The sequence below is a fragment of the Phyllobates terribilis genome, unplaced genomic scaffold, assembly GCF_046119375.1.
Source record: "Phyllobates terribilis strain yellow unplaced genomic scaffold, ASM4611937v1 Scaffold_5__5_contigs__length_657084704, whole genome shotgun sequence".
In the NCBI taxonomy this organism is placed as follows: Eukaryota; Metazoa; Chordata; class Amphibia; order Anura; family Dendrobatidae; genus Phyllobates; species Phyllobates terribilis.
Window position 1 is genome coordinate 38,876,980 of NW_027362765.1, and position 23,421 is coordinate 38,900,400.

Here is a 23,421-nt window from a genome sequence, read left to right on the forward strand (position 1 = left end):
GCAGCTCTTTACAATTAAGTAGGGACATGTACAGACAATATAAACAATACAATGAATCACATTTCAACAGTTACATGAGGATTGAGGGCCCTGCTCGCAAGCTTACAATCTATATGGAAATGGGGTGGGAGACACAATAGGAAGAACATGGTCATCAGCCAGTATCCGTCTAAGGGCAGTTACCGTGTGGTATTTGGTGCATGGCGGATGTGGAGACAGATGAATACGCAGGGGCAGATTAAGATTTAGGAGGGAACAAGGGAGAGTTAGGTTGATGAGTTGAGGTGATGGGCTTGTCTAAACAGATATGTTTTTAAAGAATTTTTGAAGACATGGGGGCTAGATATCAGTCGGATCGTTTGGGGCAGTGCATTCCAGAAAACTGGCGTGGCACGTGAGAAGTCTTGGAGCCAGAGGTGTGAGGTTCGGATTAAGGAGGAGAACTATGGAGATAGCGCTATTCTTCTGTATAACATATGTGATGTTGCTGTAGCCCTAACATTTATGTACATGAGGCCTCTGTAGAGATAATCTTACCCCAACATTCCAGATTGGGAAAAGGGGGAGAGGGAGGAATCTTATTGTAACTTCTGTTAAAAAAAACTGTAATAAAATATGTCTAATTGCCTCTGGTACGAGAAGTTCAAGGTGGAGGTGGATCCTCTGAGCCCAAGGTCCAGGTGGCACATGGGCCACGGGTTTCGCTGCAGCAGGTTAGTGAGTAGAGGGCCTGGAAACCATAGGTAGACATGTGGAGTGCAGGAAACCGCTGGCAAGTAAGCTGGAGATGTCCAGGAAACCGTAGCAAGGTAGCAGATAACACTCCGGAGTAATAGGAAAGTTAGAAACTATGGAAGCCGCACAAAGCCAGGAAGACATCTTGAAAACCACAGATACAGAGAAGAGGTGCAGAAGACCCAGGGACAGATAGCTGACAGAACTCTGAAGGTACTAGAAGCCGCAGACAGGTAGTAAGAGTCACTAGAAACTGCTGGTCTACAGGAGACATCCTGCAGCTAGGTTGCTGTGCACACACAAACTGCAAGTCTAGACTCAAATTCAATTCCAAGACCAGGGTGTGTCTTAAATGGACCACGGCAGATGGAGCAGACCCTACATCGGGGAAAGATGTGTAACAGCTTCTTGTTTCTTACACCAGGAATGTTACTCCACCCCTAACTGGAGAACTATTTCTGGTGCGGCACACGCCACTAATAATATGCACCAAATTCACTAAGTGGACTCTAAATGGATTTGGCACATCTTTCTTCTGAACCTTCCTCATTAAGACAGGTGTAGAATTTTGTAATTGTTCATTGTACATAAGATTTATTTAACACCAGAGATATTGTCAAAGGTGAATAGCAAACAGGATCTTAAGTGTCAGATTAACCCATGGTATGTTATTGTTATACTATGCTGTAAATTTTGGAAGGGGGTCAGGTTATTGAGACAATTTAAAGTATTTAAAATCAAATCCCCTTAGGCCAATAATATATGTATTGGGGTATAGAAAAGGAAATCCGTTCCCAATGATGGTGAAAAACTACTATACTTAGCATGGATATAATTAAAAAAAATGGATCCCATTAGATGTTCCTATAAAGAAGGAATTGATCGTAAATAGTAACTTGCAAAATGAACATATTTATTAAAGAAGTTGTCCACAACTTTTACATTGATGCCCCATCGGTAGGATAGGGCATCAATGTCTGATCATCTGGGATCCGGCACCCCCGCCAATCAGCTGTTATCGATGCCAGCGGCAGCGGCCGCAAGTGGTTAGTTACAGAGCTTGTCCGTCTCAAACACACGGCTCCCTGGCCGCATGAGCCCCTTGAGGCTGCTTTATGCGGCCCGCAGGCACAGACCCGTAGACGATCCCGACCAGGAAGAGCCGCCGACAGCAGCGCTGCATTGCCGCGCAGAGACTGGCTCTCTGCACAGCATTTCCAATGCCAGCCGCCGGCCAATCAGAAGCTGATATCTGCGTCCCAGCGCAGCGGCGTATGACGTCATTGCCATGCGCAGATGTCAGCTGCTGGCCTCTGATTGGCTGGCAGCTGGCATTGGAAATGCAGTGCAGAGAGCCGGTCTCTGCGCAGTACACAGCAATGCAGCGCTGCTGTCGGCGGCTCCTCCTGGACCAGGTCCGGATCATCAAGGTGTCTGTGCCTGCGGGCCGCATGTGCACAAAGGACGCCGAGAGAACGGAGGACAGGTGAGAAGAATCTTTTTTTTTTCTTTTTTATGTGTGTGAGGAACAGCGCAGGGGACAATACTACCAGATGGGGACCTGGATGGGGCACATTATTGCAAAATGGGGACCACCAGGAAGGGGAATATTACTACAAGATGGGGACCACCAGGATGGGACATTACTACCAGATGGGGGACATTACTCCAAGACGAGGACCAGTATGGGGCACATTACTACAAGTTGGGGACCACCAGGGTGGGGCATATTACTACAAGATGGGGACCACCAGGACGGGGCATATTACTACAAGGTGGGGACCACCAGGATGGGGCACGTTACTACAAGGTGGGGACCAGGATGTGGGCACATTACTACAAGATGGGGACCACCAGGATGGGGCACATTACTCCAAGATGAGCACTAGTATGGGGCACATTACTACAAGTTGGGGACCACCAGGGTGGGGCATATTACTACAAGATGGGGACCACCAGGACGGGGCATATTACTACAAGGTGGGGACCACCAGGATGGGGCACGTTACTACAAGGTGGGGACCAGGATGTGGGCACATTACTACCAGATGGGGACCACCAGGATGGGGCACATTACTCCAAGATGAGCACTAGGATGGGGCACATTACTTCACGATAGGAACTACCAGGATGGGGCACATTACTACAAGATGGGGACCACCAGGATGGGGCACATTACTGCAAGATGGGGACCACCAGGATGGGGCACATTACTGCAAAATGGGGACCACCAGTATGGGGCATAATACTACAAGATGGGGACCACCAGGATGGGGTACATTACTGCAAGATGGAGACCACCAAGATGGGGCACATTACTGCAAGATGGGGACCACCAGGATGGGGCATAATACTGCAAGATAGGAACCACCAGGATGGGGCATAATACTACAAGATGGGGACCACTGGGATGGGGCACATTACTGCAAGATGGGGACCACCAGGATGGGCACATTGCTGCAAGATGGGGACCACCAGAATGGGGCACATTACTACAAGATGGGGACCACCAGGATGGGGCACATTACAAGATGGGGACCACCATGATGCGGCATATTACTACAAGGTGGGGACCACCAGGATGGGGCACATTACTACAAGTTGGGGACCACTAGGATGGGGCACATTACTCCAAGACGAGGACCAGGATGGGGCACATTACTGCAAGATGGGAACCACCAGGATAGGGCATATTATTACAAGATGGGGACCACCAGGATGGGACATATTACTACAAGATGGGGACCACTAGGATGGGGCACATTACTACAAGATGGAGACCAGGATGGGGCACATTACTACAAGATTGGGACCACCAGGATGGGGCACATTACTGCAAGATGGGGACCACCAGGATGGGGCACATTACTGCAAGATGGGGACCACCAGGATGGGGCACATTACTATATGTTTGCCAGAATTAGTATATGGTGCTAATTGTAAAACAATATTACGGTATGTGGCTAATTGGAGAAAACAAAATTGTAAAAATGAAAAAAAAAAAAAAAAATTAAAAATAAAACATGAAAAAATATTTTGCCACTAAAAATGCTGTTTTATATATAAACTAAAGTAAACACAAAAAAGTGCACGTTTATTATCGCCACATCCATAATGACCCAAGCTATAAATAAAATAAACACAGCAAAAATGTTCAGGCGGTGTATACAAAAAAAATGGTATCACTAAAAATGTCACTTTGACCTGCAAAGAATGCGGCCCCCCAAATTCAAATTTTTTACATGTGCGGCCCAAATACCCAGCAGAGTTTGAGACCCCTGGTCTAGCTGTAGTGGCCGCCGCGGGGTACTGTACATCCACCTCCTATTCAATACAATGGGAGGCAGATGTGCAGTACGCCACGGTAGCCACTACAGCTAGACGGCCAAGCCCCACAAGTAAGTACTTCCGGCCGGAGGCCGCCGCCGGCACTGATAGCAGCTGATCGGTTGGGGGTGCTATGAGAAATGCACGGTTGTGCTCCTCTCCATTTAGCGCCACTACATCTATGCCCTCTTCTCCAGTGACTTTGCATTTTGTTGATCCTCCATACATCCATTGGGCAGAATCTTGTTCTGATGAAGGCCGTATGAGGCTGAAACTTCTTTAATATTGAAGAATCATGTAAATAAATTCCTTAAATCTTTTCACCATCTCTTGGAGTGCCAGGTTCTTATTGTTGTTTAAAAAAGGGATATCCATATAATAAAAACCAGTGAACATTCTGACGCGTTTCTGGCTGAAGTCCTTAAGGCACCGTCACACTAAGCGAGATCGCTGCTGAGTCACAAGTTCTGTGACCCAACAGCGACCTCAGTAGCGATCTCGCTTAGTGTGACATGTAGCAGTGACCAGGCCGCCGCTGTGAAATAACTGGTCGTGTCGGAAAGGTCTGGACCTTTTTTTAATCGTTGAAATCCCGCTGGGTAGCATGCATCTGTGCGTTTGACACCTTACCAACGACCTAGTAAGCGACTCAGAATTGAGACACATAGGCGTGCATTTGTGTTGCCTTTTCCGCACCCCTCAGCTCCGATTGGTGGTCGCTACTGCGTTCTGATTGGGCGGCCTTGCCTTAAACAGAAGGCAACATAGTAGCGCTTCCGTCCTTTGTTCCTGACTGCGTGGTGGATTGCAGATTGTAGTAGAGTTCTCTGGGCTGCGCTCCACATCGATTCTTCAACTGTTCTTCTGACACCTATCTCTGTGCACAGTAGGTATCGTTTGGGGTCTCAAATGCGTTCCCATTGCCTTCTTAATTTATAGGACACCTACTAATTATCTGCTATCATTGCTCTGGAGGGAGGGAGGGCTTGGCTTCTATCTGTGTATATATGCTTTTGCATGGGCAGCCATTTTAGGGGGTCTCGTGTGCGCTCACCCGTGCAGCATGTTTTCTGGCACGCGCGCTAACGGAATGGAATGCATTTATTGCTTTATTTTTTTTTTTTACTTTTCTCATGTTTTCATTTTATATTTTTCAGTTTGCAGCATCATGAACAATGCGCAGTCTGCTGTTGTGTTTGCTGCATTGCTGGTTGAGGAAGCTCAGCGTCAAGATGAGGCACGGATGCTAGAGAGGCGTTCCAAACGAAAGCGTTGCATGTGGACCAGAGAGTGGCTGCAGAAGAGGTCCGATTGGCCCACATGCAACTTGTAAGAGAGCTTCAGGAGAAGAATCCTCATGATTTCTGCAACTATCTGCGGATGTCAGAGGAATCCTTCATACATTTACTGGAAAGAATTACTCCACTGATTCAACGGAAGGATACAGCGATGCGTGCTGCCATCCCGGCAGATGAAAAATTGGCAGTCACGCTGCGATTCCTGGCCACCGGACGCTCACTGCAAGACTTGCATTTTTCTGCAGCCATTTCAAGGCCCCTGCTCAGCGTTCTAATTCCGGAGACATGTAATGCGATTTTCCACAGTCTTTGTAGCTACATGCAGTTTCCCAACACGGAGGAGGAATGGAAAAATGTTGCCTCCGTTTTTGACCAGCTTTGGCAGTTCCCTAACTGTGGTGGGGCTTTGGACGGGAAACATCTCCGGATCACTCAACCACCAAACAGCGGATCATATTTCTTTAATTATAAGGGCTATTTATACATCATCTTGATGGCCCTTGTTAACGCCAATTATGAATTTATAAATGTAGATGTTGGCATGAACGGAAGGGTTTCCGATGGTGGTGTTTTAGAGCACACACTCTTTGGAGAGCGTTTGAACAACTGTGACCTTCACTTGCCTCCCAACTCTGAGACTAGAGGCAACCTTAATTTTGTTTTTATCGGTGATGAGGCCTTCCCGCTTCATCCCAATCTTATCAAACCGTTCACCCAAAAAAGTCTGACGGAAGAAAGAAGAATTTTCAATTACTGCTTGTCAAGGGCACGTCGGGTTGTAGAAAATGCCTTCGGTATCATGGCCAATCGCTTCAGAGTTTTCCACACACCTATTAACATGAAGCTTGAATCAATAGACTCAGTTGTTTTGGCTTGTTGCGTGCTTCACAACTTCCTTCGCCGGCACGATGCATTGGCATACTGTCCGCCTGGCTTCGTGGACTCTGTGGGTCTAACAAATGGGGAAGTGCAGCTCGGTGAATGGCGTGCAAACAATCCCGCAATTGCAGGCCTTCAACCATTGGGACCCGGCAGAGACACCCACGATGCGAAGACCTGCCGAGACAACTACTGCCAATATTTTAAAGGTCCTGGTGCTGTTACTTGGCAGCATCAGAAATTATAGTGGGCTACTACTGACATTTAAACACTACTTTCATTTTTGTACTGATTTGTCTGATAAACTGTGTGTTTTACTTTGCAAAAGCTTTGATTCTCATTCTTTCAGTAGTAAGGGCCCGTATATACGTAGGTGTACTCATATGTACAGTTATATGAAAAAGTTTGGGCACCCCTATTAATCTTAAGCTTAATGTTTTATAAAAATTGGTGTTTTAGCAACAGCTATTTCAGTTTGATATATGTAATAACTGTTGGACACAGTAATGTTTCTGCCTTGAAATGAGGTTTATGGTACTAACAGAAAATGTGCAATCTGCATTCAAACAAAATTTGACAGGTGCATAAGAATGGGCACCCTTATCATTTTCTTGTTTTAAATACTCCTACCTACTTTTTACTGACGTACTAAAGCACTTTTTTTGGTTTCGTAACCTCATTGAGCTTTGAACTTCATAGCCAGGTGTATGCAATCATGAGAAAAGCTACTTAAAGTGGCCACTTGCAAGTTGTTCTCCTGTTTGAATCTCCTCTGAAGAGTGGCATCATGGGCTCCTCAAAACAACTGTCAAATGATCTGAAAACAAAGATTATTCAACATAGTTGTTCAGGGGAAGGATACAAAAAGCTGTCTCAGAGATTTAACCTGTCAGTTTCCACTGTGAGGAACATAGTAAGGAAATGGAAGAACACAGGGACAGTTCTTGTTAAGGCCAGAAGTGGCAGGCCAAGAAAAACATCAGAAAGGCAGCGAAGAAGAATGATGAGATCAGTCAAGGACAATCCTCAGACCACCTCCAGAGAGCTGCAGCATCAACTTGCTGCAGATGGTGTCACTGTGCATCGGTCAACTATACAACGCACTTTGCACAAGGAGAAGCTGTATGGGAGAGTGATGCAAAAGAAGCCGTTTCTGCAAGCACGCCACAAACAGAGTCGGCTGAGGTATGCAAAACACATTTGGAGAAGCCAATTTCTTTTTGGAAGAAGGTCCTGTGGACTGATGAAACCAAGATTGAGTTGTTTGGTCATACAAAAAGGCGTTATGCATGGCGGCAAAAAACCACAGCATTCCAAGAAAAACACTTGCTACCCACAGTAAAATTTGGTGGAGGTTCCATCATGCTTTGGGGCTGTTTGGCCAATGCCGGCACCGGGAATCTTGTTAAAGTTGAGGGACGCATGGATTCCACTCAGTATCAGCAGATTCTTGACAATAATGTTCAAGAATCAGTGATAAAGTTGAAGTTACGCAGGGGATGAATCTTTCAGCAAGACAATGATCCAAAACACCGCTCCAAATCTACTCAGGCATTCATGCAGAGGAACAATTACAATGTTCTGGAATGGCCATCCCAGTCCCCAGACCTGAATATCATTGAACATCTGTGGGATCATTTGAAGAGGGCTGTCCATGCTCGGCGACCATCAAACTTAACTGAACTGGAATTGTTTTGTAAAGAGGAATGGTCAAAAATACCTTCATCCAGGATCTCATTAAAAGCTACAGGAAGCGACTAGAGGCTGTTATTTTTGCAAAAGGAGGATCTACTAAATATTAATGTCACTTTTCTGGTGAGGTGCCCATACTTATGCTCCTGTCAAATTTTGTTTGAATGCAGATTGCACATTTTCTGTAAGTACAATAAACCTCATTTCAAGGCAGAAACATTACTGTGTCCAACAGTTATTACATATATCAAACTGAAATAGCTGTTGCAAAAACACCAATTTTAAGAAAACATTAAGCTTAAGATTAATAGGGGTGCCCAAACTTTTTCATATAACTGTATACAGATACATCCTTATACACATACATATTCAGATACATAAAAATCTACACACATATATACAGATACCTACATACACACATACATAGTCACAGACATACAAGTATGCATACCTATCTAAAAATATAGATACAGTACAGACCAAAAGTTTGGACACACCTTCTCATTTAAAGATTTTTCTGTATTTTCATGACTATGAAAATTGTACATTCACACTGAAGGCATCACAACTATGAATTAACACATGTGGAATTATATACTTAACAAAAAAGTGTGAAACAACTGAAAATATGTCTTATATTCTAGGTTCTTCAAAGTAGCCACCTTTTGCTTTGATGACTGCTTTGCACACTCTTGGCATTCTCTTGATGAGCTTCAAGAGGTAGTCACCGGAAATGGTCTTCCAACAATCTTGAAGGAGTTCCCAGAGATGCTTAGCACTTGTTGGCCCTTTTGCCTTCACTCTGCGGTCCAGCTCACCCCAAACCATCTCGATTGGGTTCAGGTCTGGTGACTGTGGAGGCCAGGTCATCTGGCGTAGCACCCCATCACTCTCCTTCTTGGTCAAATAGCCCTTACACAGCCTGGAGGTGTGTCTAATGTCCATTCCTTGTGTTCTTTGTGCTACCTGATAGCAAAGCTGGATGCCAGGGACTATGAGTGCCATGAGCACCCAGGACATCCAGTGCTCCATAAGCAGGCTGTGCTGTGGAGGATAAGTCGGGGCCTGGCCCGAAGATTTGGGGTTCAGCGCTCCACTACCCAGATCCGAAAGAAGCTGGCGGATCTGAGGTACAGATCTAGTGACCGCATCACCAGCATCCGGTCACAGACCCTGCCCCATCGTGGTGAGTGGTGTTAACATAGGTTAGCACAGTATATGGCAGCACATTGGTTACAACTGTAATTATAGTGCAGTATCTCAGGTATGTAATAAGTTATTTTTTCTCCAGCATCTGCAGACCCAGAGCCCCAGCAGGAGTCACCTGCTGACCCAGAGCCCCAGCAGGAGTCACCTGCTGACCCAGAGCCCCAGCAGGAGTCACCTACAGGCTCGCCAGCATCACTCCGTTATATGGGTGTAGCTTTGTCTTCCGGTAATTCTTTCACATAAAATAAGGTCCATACAACTTGGAAAGTATAGGGCTGTCATGTACTATGAAGTGTTGTGTCTTTCCCTATCCGGTGATGCCAGAGGATCCGGGTGGTCCATCAGCTCATCATCACCCAAGCAAACCGAAAAACGTAAGTGTTAAATAACAAACATGTACCTGTTAATTAGATGAATGTACAGAATTATTCGTCTTAAGTTTTACCATTCCCTCCGTAGAAATCCCTACATTGAACGACCTCCTGGCGTCACAGCGGACACTAACAGAAGCAGTCCAACAGCACGGAGTGATGCTGGAAAGGTCTGTGGCGGCCCAACAGCGGCGCGGCAGCCACTAACTTTTTTGTTTTTTTGTTGTTACTATATTTTTGTTTTTTAGTTGTTGTTATATTTATTTTGTTGTTAGAAAAAAACGTTAAAGTTTATATCCGCTGTTGTGTACACTTTGTTACAAACAAATAACATGTTTCATCACTCACACCCATTATATGTATGCATCTGTATAGATGCACCCAGTCCATTACCCCGCCTAGTAGACCTGCTAATAACTATATGCTGAATTCAGTAAAGCAGGCTGAAAGTTTTAATCCAAAAAACATTTTTATTACGAACAAATATTTTAATAAATGAATAAACAATTAAATATTAAATAAACAATAACTTAACAATTTAAACATTAAACTTAAACCCTAAAAGTAAAACGTCACTAAAGATCTTGATATTGGTTTTCTGCATTCAAAAATCCTTGCCTGGGCGGAGAAGATAGTTCTGCAAGGAAAGAATGAGAAAACCTGGGATATTGTGGGGGGGGGGAGAGGGGGAAAGGAGCAGGTTTTGCTGAGGTACAATCCATTGCACTGGTGTGCTACGCAGTGGCTCTGGCATTTGGGTCCATGACTGCCTTGCACAAGGATCACGGTCGATCCTACTATGTACAGTTGACGTTTCATCCAGTTGACCGGCTGCCGCTTTACTTAAAGTCTCAAAAATGACCCTTTCGGCATGGATCCTCTATGTGTCATCCAGCTTCTGAAGTCGATCAGCGGCGAAGTTGGCAAAGCTGTCCATGCTGATGTTGGTCTGCTGGCTTAAAATTTGCTTTGCCAGAGAGACTAGCTCTGTTGATGGAAACAAGGTGGCCTTTCTCTTACGTGAATTGATTATTCGCCGAGGTACAGTAGCTGAGTTGAGGGCTGAGGGTGCAGGGTCTTCACTCGACCCCTCAGTAGCCTCCGCCAGGCTAGGTTCGTCACACAGGATGTCGTCACTTGTTGTGGTTGACAGATCTTGCTGATGTTGCTGCGGGAACAGAAAATTAATGTTAAAGCTAAACCCAAAAATTAATTTACAACATCCAGCACCACACCACAGAAATGTGTTGGCATTGGATATATCATGACCAGCATGGGTAAACGTGCACTGGAAACAAATGTGAGGGGAAGCACTAGCAGTACAGGATATGAAATGTCATTCAACGGTATGAGAACTGAGTGGGGCGAAAATAGTAAAGGAGTGTACTTATCTGAACTGGAAGGGATAACTTTTGTAAACTGCAGAATTAAGCAGGTAAAACATTAGTTAATATTTTCTATTCAACTATGGCATGTACATACCAAGTTTAAATGCTATTTACAGGGAAGCAAGCAAAGAAGGTACTTACATCTCCAACAGGGGTGTCAGTTGGGATCACAGGGTCTTGATCCAGGGTCTGCCGCATCGAAGATACCGTTGTGCGCGGCAGCTCCTGGTCACGGGTGAAGCCATGCAAGTCATTGTACCATAACGAGGGCACATAAACCTCATCTGTGCTGGCACCAGACTTCATTGACTTCTCCACATTGTTCAGCTCTTTTTTATAGACTGTGCGAAGACCCTGGATCTTTTTCCGAACAACAGTCTCATCCACCTTCTCGCAGGGATTATGCTGCTTAAAGAGAGCAAATAATTTCCCATATGCCTCCCTTTTTTTATTTCGGTTACTGTACTCGGCAGACTTAATCTGCCAAAGGCAGAGCAGGGACCGATACATCTCGATTAATTCACGGACAAATTCCTCGCTATTGTAAGACATCTGAAATAAAAAATAGCATACAGTGAGCATACATGGAGCATTTGAAAAAAAGAAAAAAATACTGTTTGAACCACACTACCGTGTGCACACGAGACCCCCTAAAATGGCTGCCCATGCAAAAGCATATGTACACAGATAGAAGATAAGCCCTCCCTCCCTCCAGAGCAATGACAGCAGATAATTAGTAGGTGTCCTATAAATTAAGAAGGCAATGGGAACGCATTTTAGACCCCAAACGATACCTACCGTGAACAGAGTATAGGTGTCAGAGAACCGTTGAAGAATAGATAAATCGAAGAAGAGTCGCAGCCTGGAGAACTCTACTATGATCTGTAAACCAGCACGCGGTCAGGAACAAAGGACGGAAGCGCTACTATGTCGCCTCATAAGGCAAGGCCGTCACCCAATCAGAACGCAGTAGCGACCACCAATTGGAACTGAATGGGCGCGGAAAAGGCAACGCAAATGCACGCCTGTATGACTACAACGTCACACAGTACGTCCCGCATCGAGGTATGAATCGTCAGAGTAGCTGCTATGTGACAGGGTCACAACAACCAACGACATCATTGTACAGGTCGCTGTATCGTTGCAGCGTCGTTGGTAAGATCGGACTGTTTGACATCTCACCAGCGACCACATAGCGACGCAGTAACGATCCCTACAATGTCGTATCGTTGTAGCGTCGCTCAGTGTGACAGGGCCTTTAGTCATAGAATGTGAATGATAAGCTACGGAAGTGCTATTTCACCAAATCATCATCCAACGATATTAGGGCGCAAATTACCATATGTTAATTATTTGATACACAGCAGGAGGAAGAAAGAGAACGCATTCAATACATATTCGTTTAAAGCAATAGTCATATAACAATATTAGGTACGATATGAGATGATGCACAGCTTCCAAAGTATAATCACAAGTAATGCATGTATCCACAAAAAAACAGGGCTGTGGAGTCGGAGTCTGTGTCCATTTTTGTGGAGTCAGAGTCAGAATCTGTATAAAATGGACCGACTCGGACTCCTAAAATATATAATAAATTGGGTACAATAGTTCAATGAAGTTTGTGGGGAATATTTTTTTTTTTTTTAAGAATTTGGGAAAGTTATGAAATATCCTATAAAGGTCTGTCCTATTCCTGATCTAAGGGTCTAGACTTTTAGTGGAGATGAATCTGTGCTACAGTAAATTTATCACTTAAACATGAGCCATGTATGAGAGAGTCAGAGTCGTGGATTCGGTGTCAAGGAAATTGAGGAGTCGGAGGTTTGGCTTACCAACTCCACAGGCCTGCAAAAAAGGAATAAAAAGGTAGAAAACCAATAATAACACATCATGCAACACATTGTATTACATGGCTACTTCATGTGAACATGGGTGTGTGACACAAAGTAGTACACAGATTCCACAATGCACTGAATACATATTAATTCCCTCAAGTTGAGGCAGCGATGAAAAACCAGCTAAAAAATGCAACCACGGGCCAATATGAATGATTACTTTGGAAGCTTTGAGTCATCACATATTGTACCTAATATTGTTATATGATTGTCGCTTTGAACAAATATGTATTGAATGCGTTCTCTTTCTTCCATCTGTTGTGTATCAAATAATTAACATATGGTAATTTGAGTCCCAATACCGTTGGATGATAATTTGGTTAAATAGCACTTCCATAGCTTATCATTCACATTCTATGACTAAGCGCTTCGGCCAGTAACGCGTCAGAATGTTCACTGTTTTTTATTATATGGATATCCTTTTTTAAAGACATGAAATAAAGATTGCTCATTTTTGTCAGCCGCCAGGATTCCATTTTTCCTTCAGTTTCTTTTTGCTTCATTCCGGTGGTCAATGGATTGGAATCAGACTGCAATAATTTGGAGCAACTAAATCACAAAATATAGACGGTGAAGCTTCCTTCCCTTTTTTTCTTACTTGGTGTTCCCATTGACCCATGGAATTGCCCATGTTCATATATAAATCTGCAGTGAAATACTATAGCGATAAAGGTCTAATCATCAGATGATTTATGAACATAAAGAAGTATATAATGAGAGACCATCGGTAATACACTGATGTACTCTGCACATAAGAAGCTTATGCTATTATCTGTTTGCTCCTATGGACATTTTATTTCTTTGCATGATTTGAAACAATTTTCCGTGAATGCACTTTATGCATAATACCGTATATATTTCGACTATTGATTTTTTTATATTGCTAAGCGGCAATCTTCGTATTTACCATGGATGCAAGGCACTCTAAGCTTGCAGAGATATTTGGAAATGCTAACTCTAATACATACACGTGTTTGGAAACAAATGATCTAATGACACGTTTGAAGAAAGTCTGCAGCCAAGAGCTAAGAGCTTGGTGGGATCGGAACACCTTAAACACCTATGTGGAGAAACAGATGATACCGAGAGGATTAAGAATTTAAAAAATTCCAACATCGATTTTTTTCTGACCAATTTCTAATAGTGTGGAACACTATTAATTAATTAATTGTCAGAGAGGAAGAAACTAGACTCCAGACATGAAAAACAGATATGGGGTCTATTAAAACACTCAGTATCTAAATCCTCCACTGCCCAAGATTATGATGTTCTGCATAATAAATTAAGAGAAAACATGGATAAATTAGAGAAGAACATTACACCTATGAAGAAAAAGAAATGTATTGAATAACCTGACTTGACCTCACATACGCAGTTTATTACTGGACATTAGACAACCGGCTTTGGTGTTCCCTCCATTCCTTATCATGAAGTAACCACTATCTACAAACCATGATTCTGTGAGTCTTCCAGTTCAGGCGCCGACCATGTGATCTCTGTTTACCGGCTCATGTTCTCCCACCCTGTACATCACCTCCAAAATCCTGATTTTTGATCCCGCAGCTCAGAAATTTTTTGTAATTTTCACACAGCTGAAGGCGTCTTCGAAAAATATCTTTGGCTTATATGGACCGCTACCTTCTCCGTAGCGTGCAAAAACAATCTTCCTTTTCCAATCATTCTGACTTCTCCAATCTTCATAATATGGCTCCTACCCTAGACCAAGAGGAACAGCACGTCCATCTTGAAGATGGAGGGGATCTACGTCAACCCCCTAAAACACCCCGCAATTCTACTTTAAGAAAAGGGGAATCACAAATGGACCCTTCGGAACTAGTGGCTGAGGTCACTGCTAGGCTACTTCCTGAAATCAAAATCATAATTCAATCCACATTAAATACTGCCCCGATGGATCTTCAGGCCAGACAGGAAGAACTAGCCGAACAGCTTACTGAGCTAGAATCACGACTTTCAAACATTGAAGATGATTCAAATAAGGACCACTCCAAAATAATGGCTATGGTTCATGAAAACTCAATTCTGACAGACCATATAGATGACCTTGAGAACTGCTCTCGCAGAAGCAACCTGCGTTTGGTGGGTCTACCTGAATCATATCAACAGAACACTCTGAAGCCCCTATGTGAGAACGAAGTCCCAAAAGCCCTAAAATTATTTGAAGGTAAAAAGGTAGAAAAGGTCCACAGAATTGGTCCTCCAGTCTCTGTCTCTGGAGCCCACCATACTACCAGGCCAAGACAGGTCATTATGAAATTTTTGGATTTCAATGATAAAGCTAACATTATCCGAGCTTACAAACAACTAAACCACCCATTGATCATTCAAGGCCATAAAATCCTGCTTTTCGAAGACTACTCAATTGAAGCAACCAGGAAAAGGAAGTCCTTCAGCGCTTTATGCACCAGACTGCAGAAAGAAAAAATCCGCTTTCAACTCCGCTACCCGGCTACTCTGCGCCTGAAAGACACTGATGGCTCTTTCCGGGAATTTATCTCACCTGATAAGGCAGATTATTTTGTCAACAGTCTCCTAGGCCCAGGGGCCAGTCCTGAACAGACCCTCCCTCTAGTTCACGGTCCCCTAGGAGACCCACGAAACGAGGAGACAAAGGAGACCAGAGCTATAACAATCGCTGATTTAATGAGTTTCTCCTTTTATACACCTGGTGACGCTGGAGTAAAAGTCTTTCATGGAGACAATTGCTTGAGAAAATTCTGATAAATAACCTTAATTAAGGGGGGAGTTAGGTTTTGAATTTGAATCCAAATTTAAATTTAAATGTAATCTGTTATATTGTACACATGGTCGGGCAGAAGTGAAGCCCAGGAGATAGTTTTTTCCCTAGCGAGCAGTTAAAAATGTTTACGCTCTTGCTAGGTCAGTTCTTTAAAACTTTAGTATATTGTTTTTGGATATTGGTTTACATGTTCGAGCTTCACTCGTTAGATTATATACTAACTACATGTCATCATTAATTTATATAAATTGGGATTGTTTATACATGGTTTTGACTAAAATGTCATTGTCAGGCCCCTTTTTTAATTACATTCATAATTTATACACGTTTCCTAAAGCCCAGGTATATACCCCGGGTTTTCTATCCTCTCCCTTCCCTCTTGAAAAGGGAACGAGACAAGGATGTCCTCTATCCCCCTTACTTTTTAATCTGGCTCTAGAACCCTTAGTCTGTATTTTGTCAGACCCTAAAACTTTTTCAGGCATCCAATTTAACAAAAAATCAGTTCAGGCGGCTTTTTTTGCAGACGACATCATTTTATTCATGTTAGATCCCTTCCTACATTTATCTCTGGTGTTGGATCTACTTAAAAAATTTTGGCTCATATTCTGGTTTCAAAATAAACACTAAAAAATGTGAATTGCTACCATTAACTGAAAAGGGTATGAAACTCTACCCAAAGAAATCTTTTTATGATATTAACATAACTACATCCCATATCACCTATTTAGGTATAAAAATAGGCCGGCTACCATCTTCTCTATATACATTAAATTATCCCCCCCTCATCAAAAAAATTACTGATCAGTTGAAGTCGTGGCAGGATTTACCCTTGTCTTTTTTGGGTAGGGCGCATCTCGTTAAGATGATAAGTACCTCTAAAATTATGTATCAACTCCAAACTCTACCATTACTATTGAAACACTCTGACGTAGTCACACTTAATAAGGCATTCAGTTATTTTATAAGGAGAGGAAAACGTCCTAGGATTAGCCTTGACAAACTTATGTCGCCCAAGGATGATGGAGGCATCAATTTTCCAAGTATCAGGAATTACAACCTTGCTTGCCTTTTTCGCTACATAATTGACTGGCTCCACAAAAGACATACATACTCTGATTACTCTTTGGAATCAGACTATGCTCACCCCTTTAATTTAACTGCTCTTCTACACTCTCAATACTCTTCTCTACCCCCAGCAATCAAAAAATCAGTAACTTTTAAAGACACCATTTCCACTTGGAAAGCAGTTTGAAAAAAATATGACCTTTCTTTCAGAGTTTCTAAGCACCTGCCGCTATGGCGGAACCCGGAATTTCCACAGGGCAGCGAAAATAAACTATTTCTTAAATGGCAGCAAGCAGGTATTCATAACATATCTCACCTACTTCACCCAAGCGATCGGAGATGGTTGACGTTCCCAGAATGTATAGATAAATATGATCTAGCTCTACAGCATGGCCTCCAATTTGAACAAATTAGATTATCCATTATGTCAAACTTAAAGGATATCACCTTCGAGACCTTCCAAAACGAATTAGATATAATTTTACTATCTCCAACTGGTACTCCCTCAATTTCTAGTCTTTACTCGGCTATGAAATCTAATTTATTAAAGATACACCCTGATGTTTTCTTTAAATATTGGAAGCAGCAACTAGATGACGTTGAAATCCCTACTAAGATCAGATTAGGCTGGAAAATACTTACAGTGGTGGCCAAAAGTATTGGCACCCCTGCAATTCTGTCAAATAATACTCAGTTTCTTCCTGAAAATGATTGCAATCACAAATTCTTTGGTATTATTATCTTCATTTAATTTGTCTTCAATGAAAAAAACACAAAAAGAATTGTCCTAAAGCCAAATTGGATATAATTCCACACCAAACCTTAAAAAGGGGGTGGACAAAAGTATTGGCACTGTTTGAAAAATCATGTGATGCTTCTCTAATTCGTGTAATTAACAGCACCTGTAACTTACCTGTGGCACCTAACAGGTGTTGGCAATAACTAAATCACACTTGCAGCCAGTTAACATGGATTAAAGTTGACTCAACCTCTGTCCTGTGTCCTTGTGTGTACCACATTGAGCATGGAGAAAAGAAAGAAGAAGACCAAAGAACTGTCTGAGGACTTGAGAAACCAAATTGTGAGGAAGCATGAGCAATCTCAAGGCTACAAGTCCACCTCCAAAGACCTGAATGTTCCTGTGTCTTCCGTGCGCAGTGTCATCAAGAAGTTTAAAGCCCATGGCACTGTGGCTAACCTCCCTAGATGTGGACGTAAAAGAAAAATTGACGAGAGATTTCAACGCAAGATTGTGCGGATGGTGGATAAAGAACCTCGACTAACATCCAAACAAGTTCAAGCTGCCCTGCAGTCCGAGGGTACAACAGTGTCAACCCGTACTATCCGTCGGCGTCTGAATGAAAAGGGACTGTATGGTAGGATACCCAGGAAGACCCCACTTCTTACCCCGAGACATAAAAAAGCCAGGCTGGAGTTTGCCAAAACTTACCTGAGAAAGCCTAAAACGTGATTGCAATTATTTTCAGGAAGAAACTGAGTATTATCTGACAGAATTGCAGGGGTGCCAATACTTTTGGCCATCACTGTAGAAAATACATTATAAACGAATCATAGAGAGAGACTCAGTATAAAATAATACACGGGGCCATTTACGCCTTTAATATACCGAAAAAAAGATCCCTTGTCAAATAGGATGATTGCTTGCTCTAAATGTCATCACCCATACTCTGATCTTATGCACGGCCTATGGTCCTGCCCTGATTCAACAGTATACTGGAATCAAGTCTCAGATGTGATAAAGACTATTTGGGGCTCAGGATACACTCTCTCTCTATATGTAGCCATACTACATCATTGGAATAACCCAGAAAATTCTGACCAAAAATCAAAAGGCCCCCCAAAACTGCTTCATACTTTACTCCTCCTGGTAAAAAAACAGTTACTCAAACACTGGCTGGATCCTATCATTCCCCCTATAGCAGAGCTAATAATCCAAATGAAACATTTTATGGGAGTGGAGCAATTAGATGCCCTTAGTAACAAAGAACAACAAGCTGGGAAGTTTCTATCAAAATGGAAGCAGTTTATTATAACCTGCTGTTCTCTGACTGAAAAGAATAAAATTGTCCAACCATTTACTTCTACAGAATGGTATATTCTGGAGGATCTAAATAATAACCTAGGACTCTTACGTGTTAACTAAAGCAGGGGAGAAAATCATCACAATTTATCGTTATTTAATTAATTCCATTGAATGTAGATGACTGTAACTTGATAATACTTAGCTTAGATGTCTATTTGTTAAGCCAGGTAACCGGAACTTGTTGATTATTCATTGTACATGATCTGTGTACAGGTCCTTTATTTTGTACATCCTGGCTTTATTTTATTTGTTTTATATGTTTTTCTATGATTTGTTCTGTTAAAAAAACAAATAAAAATGATGTTTGAAAGAAAAATAAATGTATTAAAAATAGTATGAATTATAAGTAGGATCAGGTAACATAGTTTTAAGGTTGAAGAAAGACTAAGCCCATCTAGTTCAACCCATAGAATAACATGTTGATCCAGAGGAAGCAAAAAAAAAAACAACATGTGGCAAACACTAAGCTCCACATTGGGGAAAAAAATTCCTTCCTGACTCCATACGACAATCAGACTAATTCATTAATTGGAAAAAATCTCCATCCACCAGCTCCCTATAATCTATTCTCAAAGATGGCAAATACAAAAAGATTTGGTATTCTGCAAGAAATCTCAGTTTTTCGTCATCAGACGCAAATACCTCTGACTCCTTAGGACATAATTCAGACCAAGGAGCAACAGCCTCCAATTTTTTAGATGCAGGAAGCAGCTCAAAAAACGCTATGAGGAGGAGGGCAAAAACAGGTCAAAGACGATTATGCCCCACAGAGATATTTCACACGGAAAGGAAACAAGCGATATTAAACAAATTGGACAATAAAGACAGCGTTATTGTTATCTCTCCATTTATTCTATAGGAAAATGATTTCTCGTTGCTCTCTAAAGGTCTTAATTTTGTTCCTAATCAAAACTTTGATCTTTTTCACTCCTTACTGGATGTGAATAGATCTGCAAGATCGTTAACAGTCAGGAGACATTTCTTCCGGTGTCAGAGGGCCCAACTAGTTGCTGTAAACAGGTACTAGAACAGTTGATTCATGAAGGAGAAAACCTGGGAGTTCTGGATCAAAAAACAAAGAAATTCTTAATTAAAGATTCTTTTATGATTCCCATATTTTATGGTCTCCCATAAATGCACAAGCTAGTCTTTCCACCACTGCTGCGCCCAATTATTTCTGGTGTCAATTCTCTTAATGAAGGGCTTAGCACCTGGATAGATTGAAATTTACACCCTCTTATGACCACAACTTCAGGCTTTCTCAAAGACAGTTCTGCAGTACTTCAGCATTTTGATTCTTTTGTATGGCTGGAAGAATACAGTTTCATATCCTGTGATATTGTTAATTTGTACTCGTGCATACCGCATGAATTGCCTATTAAGGCCATCTTGTACCATCTTAATAAGTAGAGTAGCTATAGCGATGCGTTGAACGAATTCATTATAACAGGTATTGCTTATTTATTGAAACATAATTTTTTTATGTTTGACTCTCAGTTTTATTTTCAGACCAAAGGAGCCCCAATGAGATTCAGTTTTTCACCTTCGCTCGCCATTTTATACATTGCATGGTGGGAAGAGTTTGTGATTTTTTTTCTAATCCATACTTCCAGGACATAGTGTGGTATGGCCGCTATGTCGATGACACACTTATAGTTTGGAAAGGAGACATGGCGGCAATACCACCATTCAGCTAAACATCAAGTTTCCCCATGGGTTAAATTTCCGAAAGGACACTATGTTAATTTATTAAGTCTTTAATACTTTGATGAGATTTTTTTGTCCAAGCATAAATATATCACGGGCTTTATCTGTAATAGAACCGTTAACAACTAATCTATGTCTAATCATTTCTGTCTTTTTCCCATTAACTGTTTTTGTTAATCTATTGGACTCTAGACACCTGGTCCAAATGGCCCACAGAAATGTATCCATTTAATTGTTCTATGGAAGTGCTTATGATACGATAATGAATTATATATGGTATAGATAGCATTAGTGGAATAATAATAATGCATATATAACATTATATATGCTTCTATTAGAAATGCAACAATAAGTGGGTTTCTTATATACTGTACACATAATGTATACAGGGTCTCTAAATTTATGGTGTCTACTGCAAAGTTCTTAGGTGGTGTAAGCCTAGATAATAAGACACAACAGAATTACATGAATGATTCTTCTTCTAGGAGCTTGCATAAATATATATTTAGGTATATCATCAATAGTGTATACACATTTTACCTTTTTCAAATTTTTGATTACATGTACCATTTTGCCCTTTCTAGCAGTTTGCAGTTTTCTTTAGGCTATGTTCACACATGTTGTTGTTTCTTTACGTCACAAATCTGCAGCAAAACTGATCTCTGGCAGGAAATCAGCTGTGTCAAAAACACAGGATTTGCTGCATTTCTTGATGTGTTTTTTATGTTTTTTTTTGCAGAATTGTGTTTCTAATTCATGCTTTGTCACTTTTATGCACGTATATTAAGTTCAGAAAAAAAAAATCTCATTCTGGTTTTGGCATAACAGTGGGGGAGGTGAATTGTTCAGGAATAGTTTAACTAACAAACTCAATGCACTGCCAGTGTGTATGACTATTTACTTTCACACTATGGGGTCTGCCATTCAGTTGCACAGGCATTGTTCAATTTCACACTTCCCTGGGCCACAGGTATTATTCAATCTCACACGTAGCTCAGCTAATGTTTACACATCACTAATTTAATTAAAACACTACTTATGCAAACTACCATCTCAGTGACCAAGACAAGATGGTGAAAACACAAAAATAAATGTTTGACATACTGTTTTCACATACTTTTTATTTTCACTAAAAAGGCAGCCTGTTCACACATCTTGTTTTTTTTCAGAGTTTTTCACTACCTATGACTTCCTATGGGTGAAAAAATGCTGAAAAAGGACATGCTCTATTTTCCAAAAAACCCAACCAAGGCAAAAAATATGCAAAAAACAACCCCATGATGCTTGAACAGAGAATTCTGGTTTCTCACAGACTTTGCTGACACTGCAAAATGCAGCTGAAAATTTGCTGCAAAAAATGCCGAAAAACCCAACGTGTGAACATAGCCTTAGGCCGATATTTCCAACAATATTCTGCCTTATTATTATTATTATCTTACAATAATTGTGTCATATATAGAGTTAATGTAACAAGCTTTTAGGTAAAATAAAAGATAAACTGATACAATACAAAATGTGAAGACAAATATTTAATTCAGTATTGAGATTGCATGTTGCACAGTATTGTATGGCAATGTTCACACGATGTAGCACTGCAACGTGTTACGGGTCAGGGTGGTGGAACCTCTGTGCCGCGGTGCAAGGAGGGACCCAGAGGGGCGTAACTAAGTATCAACTCAGACCGACCCTGGTCGTACGGCGGCTAACGACTCCGTGACCAGGGAGGGACCGAGCAGAGGGACCAGGTGCTACTCTGGGGACGACCTTGTAAGAGAGCAGGTGGCTCCCACGGATCAGATGACTGGGACTCACCGGTATAGCGGGTGGGCACGACAAGCAGGCAGAAGTCTCTGGGATAGCTGACAGGTGGTCACGGAAAGTGACAGCAGGAGCCTCCAGGTAGGCTATCAGGTGGTCACGGCAAGTGACGGCCAAGCAGGCTGAAGTCTCTAGGTTAGCAGACGGGTGGTCACGGCAAGTGACGGCAGAGCCTCCAGGTAGGCTAGCGGGTAACAGGCAGGTAACAGGCTAGTGCTCCCAGGTGAGCAGGCACGGCAGGGAGCAGACAGGTAACTAGCAGGTGCTTCCTGGTAAGCAGGCGGGCTTGCCCATAGACAGACTGGCGGGTACAACGGAAGGCAGACTGTCGCGCTGGAGAGTAGTCAGGCTGGCGGACTGGAACAGTAGTCAGGCTGGCAACTGGACCTGAGGGCTGAAGCAGAGGTAAGTATACAGTACAGACCAAAAGTTTGGACACACCTTCTCATTTTAAGATTTTTCTGCACTTTCATGACTATGAAAATTGTACATTCACACTGAAGGCATCAAAACTATGAATTAACACATGTGGAATTATATACTTAACAAAAAAGTGTGAAACAACTGAAAATATGTCTTACATTCTAGGTTCTTCAAAGTAGCCACCTTTTGCTTTGATGACTGCTTTGCACACTCTTGGTATTCTCTTGCTGAGGTTCAAGAGGTAGTCACCAGAAATGGTTTTCACTTCACAGGTGTGCCCTGTCAGGTTTAATAAGTGGGATTTCTTGCCTTATAAATGGGGTTGGGACCATCAGTTGTGTTGTGCAGAAGTCTGATGGATACACAGCTGATAGTCCTACTGAATAGACAGTTAGAATTTGTATTATGGCAAGAAAAAAGCAGCTAAGTAATGAAAAATGAGTGGCCATCATTACTTTAAGAAATGAAGGTCAGTCAGTGTGAAAAATTGGGAAAACTTTGAAAGTGTCCCCAAGTGCAGTTGCAAAAACCATCAAGTGCTACAAAGAAACTGGCTCACATGAGGACCGCCCCAGGGATGGAAGACCAAGAGTCACCTCTGCTTCTGAGGATAAGTTTATCCGAGTCACCAGCCTCAGAAATTGCAGGTTAACGGCAGCTCAGATTAGAGACCAGGTCAATGCCAAACAGAGTTCTAGCAGCAGACACAGCTCTTCAACAACTGTTAAAAGGAGACTTTGTGCAGCAGG

At 42.1% G+C, this 23,421-nt stretch overlaps 2 protein-coding genes across 4 annotated transcripts in view; both read right to left on the reverse strand.

Annotated features, from left to right (window-relative positions):
* The window catches only part of LOC141270647 (uncharacterized), a 102,578-nt gene that overhangs the window by 54,224 nt on the left and 24,933 nt on the right, over positions 1–23,421 (reverse strand). The gene's annotated exons all lie outside the window — the stretch shown is intronic.
* LOC141270684 (uncharacterized) lies at positions 10,095–11,452 on the reverse strand. Its single transcript, XM_073680781.1, has 2 exons — positions 11,041–11,452; positions 10,095–10,930 (listed from the first exon to the last, which is right to left on the reverse strand). Exons 1-2 carry the CDS (start codon positions 11,449–11,451, stop codon positions 10,721–10,723), a joined length of 621 nt encoding a protein of 206 aa, XP_073536882.1. The 5' UTR covers position 11,452; the 3' UTR covers positions 10,095–10,720.